The sequence below is a fragment of the Emys orbicularis genome, chromosome 2 (assembly GCF_028017835.1).
Source record: "Emys orbicularis isolate rEmyOrb1 chromosome 2, rEmyOrb1.hap1, whole genome shotgun sequence".
Classification (NCBI taxonomy): Eukaryota; Metazoa; Chordata; order Testudines; family Emydidae; genus Emys; species Emys orbicularis.
In genome coordinates, this window is record NC_088684.1 from 291,914,645 (window position 1) to 291,926,417 (window position 11,773).

General features: G+C 45.8%; 1 protein-coding gene across 1 annotated transcript in view; it reads right to left on the reverse strand.

Moving 5' to 3' along the window:
- Positions 1–11,348, reverse strand: part of WNT3A (Wnt family member 3A) — a 120,288-nt gene extending 108,940 nt beyond the window's left edge. Inside the window, exon 1 of the mRNA XM_065397987.1 lies at positions 11,278–11,348. Within this exon, the coding sequence (XP_065254059.1) occupies positions 11,278–11,348 (71 nt within the window). The remainder of the gene's footprint in view (positions 1–11,277) is intronic.
- Positions 11,349–11,773: the final 425 nt, after the last annotated feature.

Sequence of the window (11,773 nt, forward strand, 5' to 3'; positions counted from 1 at the left end):
GCAGAACCCCTATGTTCAGAACCTTCATTGCTTGGGCTGGAGGAATAGTTCTAATTTTGCACTGGGAGACACTGACTGTGGGCCCGATCCTGTTCCAAAGGAGCGGGGGGGGGGGGGGTATTATTGGCTTCAGTGACAATAGGCTCAGGCCCTCTGCCTACTGGAAACACAGCGGAGAACTGCATGTTTATATCACACATGCCAGTAGCCACATCACAGTGCTGTATAACTCTCAGCTGTCCAAACGCAGCGCACTGTGACTCAGAGCCCGGAGGATTTCCCTCTGTGACACACGTGTGTAATGTTTGTTAAGCGCTGTCATTACACCCATAAAGTCCTTTGAAAGTCAGTCCGGCTATTTGAATCACGCACTCTAGGAACACGAAAGCAGCAGAGTCAGCCACAAAGGAAAAACAGGGAGAAGAACAGCAGCGTATTGGCAAAAGTCACTTCCCCCCGTTTCCCCCCCTCCATATGAGCAAAACTCGAGTGTTTCATTTTCTTACAGGAACTTTTTATAGGGGAAAAAAAAGAATAATTCTGTGACACAGCACAAGCCTACAGGTAATAATAATTATTATTTGTATTACGCTAGTGCCAAGTAAGATCAAGAATTGCGCTGGGTGCTGTACAAATACTCTGCCCTAAAAAGCTTACAATCGAACCAGGCAAAGGGTGGAAAATGAAAGCACAGAGAGGCGAAGTATTTATATGTAGTTCCTCTTATATGGCAGCTTTTATTGGTAGATCTCAGAGCACTTGACCGAGGAGGTCAGTATCATAATCCCTGTGTGATGGGGTTTCTCCCATCACCTGCTAGAGAACATAAGAAGAACATAAGAACGGCCGTACTGGGTCAGACCAAAGGTCCATCCATCCCAGTATCCTGTCTGCCGACAGTGACCAATGCCAGGTGTCCCAGAGGGAATGAACCTAACAGGTAATGATCAAGTGATCTCCCTCCTGCCATCCATCTCCACCCTCTGACAAACAGAGGCTAGGGACACCATTCCTTACCCATCCTGGCTAATAGCCATTAATGGACTTAACCTCCATGAATTTATCTAGCTCTCTTTTAAACCCTGTTACAGTCCTAGCCTTCACAACCTCCTCAGGCAAGGAGTTCCACAGGTTGACTGTGCGCTGTGTGAAGAAGAACTTCCTTTTATTTGTTTTAAACCTGCTGCCCATTAATTTCATTTGGTGGCCCCTAGTTCTTATATTATGGGAACAAGTAAATAACTTTTCCTTGTTCACTTTCTCTACACCACTCATGATTTTATATACCTCAATCATATCCCCCCTTAGTCTCCTCTTTTCCAAGCTGAAAAGTCCTAGTCTCTTTAATCTCTCCTTATATGGGCCCCTTTCCAAACCCCTAAACATTTTAGTTGCCCTTCTCTGAACCTTTTCTAATGCCAGTATATCTTTTTTGAGATGAGGAGACCACATCTGTACAAAGTATTCAAGATGTGGGCGTACCATGGATTTATATAAGGGCAATAAGATATTCTCCGTCTTATTCTTTATCCCTTTTTGAATTATTCCTAACATCCTGTTTGCTTTTTTGACTGCCGCTGCACATTGCGTGGACGTCTTCAGAGAACTACCCACGATGACTCCAAGATCTCTTTCCTGATTAGTTGTAGCTTAATTAGCCCCCATCAGATTGTATGTATAGAAGGGAAAGAACCCCAGTTAGAGTCATACTTCACACCTGGAGGCTGATGGACAGATTGCTTTCCGGCCAGAGGGGTGAAGCTAGGTAAGGATCATTAGACATCTGAGCCTTATAAGGAGTCAAGGAGAGGAGAAACTGTAGAGAACTGAGAGAAGGCAGGACAGCCCTGCAAGGAAAGGGTCACCTTGAGCAAGGCAGGCTCTTGTGAGAGACGTCCTGAGTAGGGTGACCGTATGTCCCGTTTTGGCCAGGACAGTCCCTTTTTTAAGCCCCGTCCTGGCCGTCCTCACTTTTTTTTTTTTTGGCAAAAGTGGGCCTTTGTCCCGTTTGCGCTTGCCAACTTGATCAGCAAGAACAAACAGGACAAATGACCACTTTTGGCAAAAAAGAGGGGTGTGGAGGAACTTCCGGGGCGGGGGGGAGAGGGCAAATGGCGATAATACCAGCCCCGCGCAAAGGGGAGGCAGGGCTCAGGAGGGGGGGGCAGGCAGGACTAGGACAAGCAGTAACACCAGCCCCAACCTCATGCAGGGGAGAGGCAGGGCTCCAGTGGGGGGCAGGCAGGGTTCGGGTGACCAGCAGCACCAGCCCAAGTCTAACACGGAGGGCAGACAGGGCTCGTGCAAACAGTGATACCAGCCCCATGCAGGGAGGGGGGCCAGGGCTCAGGTGAGCAGCTCGGGCCAGCCCTGCTCGGAGGGTGGGGGGGGACGGTTCAAGCTAGCCTCATGTGGTGTCCCATTTTCCCTTTGGGAAACATGATCACCTTAGTCCTGAGGCAGATCTGAGAGTGGAATTGGCAATTTTGACATAGCCCCGCAGAGGACCTTCTTGTTTACCATTGATTGGAGCATATTATGTTGGACTGGAGAAACATTTTGGCCTGTAGGCTAAGTCTCAGAACATGCACACAAGGATAAACCGATGCAGTACAGGGGATACAGCCAAAGGGGGCAGGGTTGCTAGACAGGCAGATGAGTGCAACACTGCTTCTAAAACCAAGGAGGCACCCCCTTCTACAGATGGGGAAACTGAGGCACAGAGCAGGGATGTGACTTGCTCAGGGTCACCCAGCAGCATCTACTACATGCTGGTCTAGTGTTCCACCCACTAGACAACACTGATTCTCAGGAATCAAAACGTTCAGGACTGGGTCTGCAGATGTAACGCTTTAGAAGGCAGACAGGGGAGGAATTGGTTTCTAGTAGTGGGAGTTAGGAGTCCTGGGTTCTAGTCCTAGCTCTGCCATGGACTTGTCGCTTGACCCTAGGCAAGGGCTCTAACATCTTTGTCTCTGCTTCCTCATCTGTAAAATGGGGATAATGCTATTTAAACTCCTTCACAGAGGGATTAATGAATGTTAATAACATTCTTTGAGCCACTCAGAAGAGACGCATCATATAGGTATAAATGACCACCAATGGAAGTGCTTTGTGGGTGAGGCTTTTTAAGGCAGATGGTCTCAAAAAAAGAAATGGTTCACTTGGGGGGGGGGGGGGGGGAGAAAAAAACACTTCTCCTTGCCTTGACGTACTGTTTCAACTTCCACAAGGCTTTTGTTTGATTTTTGCCAATTCATCTACGCACCTAAAAAGTTATCTTGAAACTGAAAAGAACAAACATGAGTGTGCCCACGATCTACGATGAGCAAACCAAATCTTAAATGAGTACATAATAGCTTCTTTTGAAAATGCACTTGGCAGCCTGGAACAGTCCTGGAGCTCTTCATGTTTGAAACAAGGATGGTTCTGTAGATAAGACACTAACTCAGATTATAGAAAATCTTGATTCAGTTCCTGTCCCCGTCACAAGCTTCCAGTGTGACTTTAATCATCTCACGTAATCGCTCCGTGCCTCAGTTTCCCCTGTGTAAAATGAGCGCAATAGTTGTGATTTCTATTGCCCTTTGTCTGTTTAGAGTTCAAGCTCTCCCGAGGCAGGGACGGCCACTGACTATGTATTTGTACAACATCTGGCAAAATGGCGTCCTGATCTCAGTTGGGCGCGCCGGCCATTGCTATGATCCAATAATCATAACTTGTGAGATTTTTAATGTACAGGAATCATTTCACCCATTACTGAAGTGCATCCATCTCTGGGGTGGCACACAGCTGCTGTTCAGCAGCCCCCACACTAGCCAATAGTACAGGAAGTGAAGAGAGATAACATCTCCTATGAAAAACTTCAGCTGCATCAATGGATAATTGAGCAGAGCAGAAGCCGGTGAACACAATACGTATTTCAGAGTTCTAGAGATTGCTTAGGCGCTCTTATGCCAACAGACACTGCTGATGCTGCCCCTTGGGTGACCTGCCTGTAGGTCTCCCTCCTCACTCACCAAAGAATGATCATCTCTCACTTAATATGCTCAGTTGCTGCCAAATCTCAACCCAGGTCTTCAAAGGGTTCAGTGTGCCAAGTCTAAACTTGGATCTATTGGGTTTGCATTAAAAAAAAAAAATCCATGCTTCTTTCTAGATAGAGGGTGTGACTCTGCTCTCACCCACTCCCGTGTACATCTGGAGTGGCTCCACTGATCTCAGTGGAGTCACATCAGAGCAAGAGTTGAATGAGGCCCCCAGAACTGAAGCAAACACCTGGTCCTGTCATCACTGTTCTCAAAGTGATGCTGTCAGAGTAGAAATCCTGGAGCTATATTCTGCCATCAGTTAACCATTGCAAATTTGGAGTAACGCCATTGAATTGCTCTGATTTCTGCTGACAGGACTGAGATCACAGCCCAGCTCCCTGCACGTACATTTCCTTACCTGGATCCTAGAAACAGACACCAAATGACCTATTAACTCATCTGTTCCATTCCCGAGGGGCTGTGGCAGGGTGGTTTCCTACTGCATAGTTTCAAGGGCTTTGTCCAATCTAGTTTTAAATAAATGACTCAATCGATGGGGCTTTGACTGCTTTTCTTGATAACTGTTCCACAGTCTAACACGGCTCCCTGCAGGGGACTCTTTCCTGATATCCAACCGATGTTTTCCCTTTCGGAATCTCCTCCCGTTATCCTTAGTTTTGTACCCCTTTCCTATCACTCTGCACAATTAGGGCTCCCCCTACCTTCAAACCTTTGTAGGTCCTCCTGCCATTTCCCCATTAATTAAAGGGCTGACCATCCATTTGCCCACCCAGGACGCGGAGTGTTTCAGCAGCAGTAGCTGATACAGCAAGAAAGAGCCAAAGGAGAGAGATCTTTCCTGAGCAGCACACAGGCCAGTGTTCCCTGCTGAGGTCCTGTCTGGTTGTGGCCTGGGCCCTGTTAGCACTCCTGATGTCACATCAAACATGTCCCTCCTTGGTGCTTTTTCTCCAGTTCCACTTATTGTATTACACGGAGGGGCCCTGAGCAGCACCTTAGGCAAAGAGCCACCACAGGCGTGGAACAGGCAGTCCGCATCCCACACAAATCTCTGCACAACTTGGACTTTCCCTCGCTGCCTGTTATGCACTCTCGGTTTATGCACTGGAGCAATTGGGGGCAGCATGGGGATGATGATGGCGTCCTTACACCTGATCCAGGCCCCTCCGAAGCAGGTGCACCAATCCTGCAATATTCAATGGGACTACACTGGCACAGGGATCGACTCACACAGAGATCGTTGCAGAATGGGGGCCCAAACCAGTTACTCTGGTTCCATTGCAGAAGTAAATACAGAATCGCACCCAAGGCTGACAGCAGCAGCAGACAGGCTGTGAAGTGGAGCAACCAGCTGCTCACATGTATAGACCTCCCTGTGTCATAGTTAACTACATAATCATTATGCCTTTGTTTTCTGTGTCCTGTACCTTTACCTCACCAACTACTCTGCTTTCTCCAGAAAAGTACTCAGTTTATTTAGTGCTCAGTTCAGTGCAGATTGTTGGAGACAAACACTCTGCTCTCTCGGGTGGGGTGGGAGGGACTTTACCTTTGTTCTTTCTTGTTTTGTTTTGCTGTCTTAATTTAAAATAAAGACCATTCCAACTGAAAGTGCCCGTTTGCTCTTGATATTGCAAGCAGTTCCCTTCCCACACCTTCCATCTCCCCTAGCCATGGCTGATGCAGGATTGGCCTTGTTTTCTTTTACATATAAAAGTCGATTAGAGAAGAGCTAAGTATTAATTGGTGTTATTAGTTTTCCTTCTAAATTAATCCCTCCAGCTTCTTTAATAATTCCTGATCCCCTTTTCTATATGCAGTCCTAATAACACTTTAGATCACTGATGGAATTGTAAAAAATCTCATTGACTTTTCATCATGTATGCTGTTTGTTTACTATGTGCAATTCACACATATGGGGCAGTGAAACCAGACTCATGGTGAGTTTTGCTGATGTTTATAGTCACTCACATGGTGCTATTGTGCATGGATCTGACCGCCAGGCAGGGGAATAGTTAAATCCAAACATGCTTTATTTGTGAAATGGGCTTCTATTCATATTACATTTTCTCTTCTTGTCTTATATTTAGCTTATAAGCATATTTAGATTATAAGCACTTTGGGACGAAGACCAATTTTTTGCTCAGTGTTTGTACAGCGCCTAGCGCAATGGGGTCCTGATCCATGACTGGGGATCTCAGGCACTACAGTAATACAAACACATAATAATAATTATTACTAATAATGTTAGTAGAAATACTCACTGCCTCTTCCATCGCCCCACACAGCTCATTGAAAAAAGGGCAGGGAGCTTCTGCAGCATCCTGGCAAAATATTTGTTTGATAGCTTGGCCACTACTAGAGGATAAAAGCCTCCTCCTACTGCTAGCTAATGGAGTGTCTCTTTTAGCTCAAGTTGTAGAATTCTGTGCTGTGTTGGGGAAAGTTGTTTTGCTTCAGTGAAACACAAAGGAAAGCTCCCAGGGATCTTAGTGGGAACTGGATCAGGCCCTCAGTAAGGCTCAGATCTCAGTTATACCCGTGTAAATCCAGAGTAACATCACCAATCAATGTACACTAGGAAACTGACCTATCACTAACAACCGTTGTCAGCATCTAATCCTCTAGGACTAAAAACAGCTGAGCTGGTAGTATAGACAGAATGAACTCTATTTATGTGTCTCTGTCTCATGGTCTCAAGACATCACTAATAAAAGACATCTGAGACACCCATTGCCGTAAAGTAAAGGTCGCTTCATTTCTTTCTAGGATGTATTTTAGGAACTCGCCATCACGTTAAAATCCCAACATTAGCCCCAGGGGAAATGGTTGCATCTTATTTAAATATATATACATAAAATATTTCAGGGTCTAATCTGCCCTCACTGTAAAAATGTTTGGGGGGAAAATAAGAAAGAAACTCACATTTACCATCATTCTTGGTCAGTTAAATGCATTTGTTAGAAATATATTTTGGCTGGTTATTTTTTTTTCAACCTAACAAGACATGCATCTCTGTGCTTGAGCCGAAGTTACACACACCTCAGTTTGCATTAATATTTCATTTCCATACAGGGGTAAGCTACTATGGTGATCCAGCTAAGAGAATAGATAGATAGATAGGGGTGTGTGTGTGGGCATAGATAGATTAGATAGATAGAAGGGGTGTATGGGGATAGATAGATAGATAGATAGATAGATAGATAGATAGATAGATAGATAGATAGATAGATAGATAGATAGATGAGGTGTATGGGGATAGATAGATAAAATATGCTTTCTTGGTATATTGAAACCTACACCCCCAACACACACACAATACACACCACACACAGAGTATGGTGCCAGCTAGCTTACCCCATAGAGGAGACTAAGCCACCCTAAGCAACCAAAGCTTATAAGAGTATGACCTTCCTGAGTCCCCGCCTGGCTTTTCTGGTTGACATTGCCTAGAAGCCCAGTGCAATGGAAATGTCGTAGAGCTAAATGCATTAGGGCCGTTTACGTGTTAGACCGAGGCCAGTATTATGCAGGTTGTTTGATGGTGGGGACAGAAGGGGAATATGTCTGACACATTTCTCATCTCGGCTGCAAGGTTCTAAGTAGCTGCTTTAGGGGGTGATGTACAAGTGGGGGGAGGGACTGAGGCAATGTCCTCTGTTTGTTTCCTTCCTGCTCGGACTAAGCAAGTTTGGATCTCCCAAAATAAAATGAGTGTTTGGATTCACCAGATCACAATACGTTGGGGGGGGGGGGGGCGGGAGGGGATTGAATAAACAACGGATTTGGAGTCTCCTTCTGACGTGCAATCTTTATTACAGAAATCAATTCCACTGCAGATTTGGTGGTTTCTATCCGAATCCTCACCAGGCAAACCAAAGAACGACCCTCCCCTCCCCCCGCCCTGACTCCGGGTTGTTTCTCCCCTTCCCTCTCTAATGTGACTTGGGCTTCTACTTTCCCACGGAAAGGGCCCGTGGCACCCAGTGCATGCGCCTTCCACATCAGCCCAACGAGGGGCGTCTAATCTCGTCTGGGAATAAACGGGTGATTTAGGCAACTAAAATAACAACAACAAAAAACCACCCCCAATCAACATTTCTTTGCAATTCCATGCCCCGGGGGTGTCTCGCTCGGTTTGAAAGGGAGATGCCTGCAACGTTGCTTTGCATCAGATCTCACGCCGTTTCCTGCTGCGTGTTTTAAAACACACCCACCCCCGCCCCCACACCTGATGCCCTAACAACCTTGCCCGAGAGCTGCTCCAACTCCTTCTGCCCTAACTCCCGGGCGATACAGCAGAGAGAAGAAAAACCCAGGGCTGTTCTCCTAGTCTCCTCCTTCCCCTGTATTTTCGCAAAGGGGGTGGGGGTCCCATCTCCTTCTCCAACGTGTTGCATCGCATGAAAATAAACTCAACAGGGGTCGGGTAACGATTCTCAGTCTAAACTTGGCTGCAACTGATTTGATCTTCCTGGACTTTCGGGGGGGGGGGGGGGGGCGTGTAGATCCCCCCCCACCCCTCCTCTTTTTGCTGGGATAGGTGACAAGGGGATATTTATGTTGGTTTCGGTGGAATGCATTTCCTTCTCCAATCAGGAATGTGGCAGAGAGTTTCTAATGATAAGTTCTATGGAGGCTCTGAATAAAAGATCGCTTTTTAATGCTTCCAGTCCAGGTGTTCAGTGTGCTTGTCTTATCAGGAACACATTTGCATTTTATTACCCTTCTCCCATTCAAGCGAATTCCCTGCTTCAGACATACCTGACATAGTTGGGGGTTCTGCCTTCAACACCCCTTCCTCTCCACATACATGCACAGAGCGAGAACAGAGCCAGGTACGCTACCAGTATCATTTCTCGCCTTTCCCCGCGCCCCAGCTTTCTTCTCGTAAACCTCGGGCGAATATCAAACCAGGCGCAACTGGCACTCGATTGCTGCGTGCAAATTTTACAGCAGCAGGTTCAAGTGGCTGGGCAGAAATATACCCTTGCAGCATGCACGCATATTATATATACATTTGCTGAAACTAATGAGATCGGACGTCATTATAAAAGCGCTGGTCTAAAGTGGAGCATGCCACTGAAAATTCTCTCTGCGCGCGCGCATACACAGGGTGTGCGATTTTAATAATAATAAAAAAAAAACCTCTAAACGACCTGCCTTCCCTACACACACGGGCAAACATTGACACAGCCCAGAGATTGCACCACATTCCTGCTGGGGAACTTTACCGGGACACTTATGGGTCCAGTGAAACCAGCTAACATTTGCAGCACCTCCCGTGAGTCCCTAAGCGCTGAGTAACGAAGGCTACTCCTAGCGCTGCAGACCCCTGCCTGGCTAAAGGCTCGTTTGTGTTTGTTTCCTGCGCCTTGCTCAGGAACCGTTTTCAAAGCAGGACCTTCCTCTGCGAGGGTTTCCCTCGTTCCAATTACCTAAACTTAGTAATTACAGCAGATCTGCAGCTACATGCCTTCCTCTGCACCCCTTACTTCCATTTGCGTTTGTGGTGGGAGCGCTAAAATGAGCTCTTAAAGGGATAGGATGCAACATTCAACCGGCCTCTCACCACAGCACGTATGTGTGTTTCATCATGGCTCAGGGAATCAATGCCCTGAATCGATCTGAGCATTGGGGGGGTGGGGGGGAGAGCTGGGAATAAAGAACTGGAACGAAATGTACAAGTTACAAAAGGAAAAACCCTATCCCAGGCATCTTGCTTTTGGAGGGGAAAATCTGTCCTTCCTTTCTCACACCTGCTCTCCTTGGCTACGGGGTGTTTTCTGCGCCGCGGCAGGGCTCTGAGGAGCAGTGAAGTTTGGGGGGCATTAATTCGGTTAGATGAGACACACCACCCCCTTAAATTCCAATATATATCTTGGAGACGAATGTATCTTTCGTGCATCTGGTCTATTTCGCCCCCCTCTCTACAGCAATTGTGAGTTCAAAAGCAACGGAGAGAAAAAGGCGAAATTCAGGCGAAACAAGAATGAGAGGGGGACAGATCTGTCCCCAACAGCTTTATTAGGAATCTAAGATTGAATCCGCCTCTTCGGCTTCGTCCACCCTCCATGTTATCAATCATATGTTTTAACATGAAAAGGGGAGACGATCGGTATAAACTCGCCCCAGATTCAAAGGAAAACGTTGTGGTTATTTCCACATTGCAGAATGGTACCGGGGGGGGGGGGGGGGAGCGTTGCTTTTTAATAATGGTGTTATTTGGCTTTCAAGGAGCAAAGCGTCTATCTGGGTGTCCTCGCCCCCTGTTTTCTGTCTGCTCTTGCCCGTGGATGCGAGGAGCAGAAAGCTGGACGCGATTCTGGTCTATCTACCCCTTTCCCTTTGCACAGCCTGCCTGTCGAAGGAAGATTTCCCTTTTCGCCTACCAATGCCCCAGCTATTTCTTTTGGACGGCGTTCTGTAGCCAAGGTGGCATTCCCCAGACTTGTTGTTCTTTCCGCCTCGCTGCCCTAGAGAGTTTATAACCCATAGGACCCGATTCTGCTCTGACTTCCACTGGACCCATTAAGATTTATATTCCGAATCTGGCCCATACTTTCCAAGTTTCCAGAAGCTATGGGAACAGAATCTTACCCATCCCATAATATACAATATCATCTATATAATATCAAAGTCTATATCGAGAAATCTGTCCCAGTCCTCGCTCTAACCAATTCTCTATCTTTTCTTTACATAACTAGTCCAGGTTGTTCAATCCTGTCTTACCTACTTCTTGTTTGTTTGATTGATTTTTTAAAATATTCTTTAAAGCAAGGGAAAAAAATGTTTTCAACCTCCAACCCCCCCCCCCCCTTTCCTTCCACCTGACTACCTTGAAATACTCATGTCAACTTGTATCATTATCTCTTTAATTCAGTCAGTGCCTTTTGTTCTTCGCAGGAGAGGATCAAAGCACTTTAAAAAAATAACTTTCGATCTCTCTCCCTCTCCCTCTCTTTTACAGTAGAAATGACGAGAGATCAGGTATAACCCAGTCATAATAAACAAAGCGAGTGTATAAATAAAAGAGGTGAAATGCGGATTCTAAAAAAAACCTTCCCGGGGTTGGAACAATTCCACTTCTTTAGCTAAGTGGCAACGAATGGAGAATTTCAAGTCATCATAAAAAGCAGGAGTTGCAGAAAAGCAGAAGGTGTGTGTGGGGGGGAAATATCCTTTTAAATGAAAAAAAAAAAAGAAGAAGAAGAATCAAACTTACCACCAGATTGGATAACTTGCCATAGCCCGACTCAACCCACACAGAAACAGAAAATATCCAAAACAGCCCATCGCCAAAAGTTGATGAAAAGTTTGGAGTGGTTTTTTTTTTTTTTTAATTCAACCAGAGTTGCCAACACTTTCCTTTCTTCTGCTTTACGATGATTGTTTGAGTCAAATAAATAAATTAAAAAAAAACACAAATACAATCAAATGAACTCAGCCCAACCAGGTAAATAATCCTCTCTCTTCCTTCCCCAACTCCTCTCGAGAAAAAAAAAAAATCGCAGAGAGGTAAAAAACTCTTCTCTCAGCCAAGACACTGAAGGCAAATATTAAAAAAAAAAAAAAAAAAGTTTGAAGTAGCTCTCTTTAGAAGGACCCAATCAGCATTTATTGCCAAAGGGAAAATTCTGATGCTTCTGCTTGCTCTGTCAATCAGGAGCGGGAAGGCAGGATTGAGCTAATTGCAAGAAGATAGTGTTTTAATACTCATT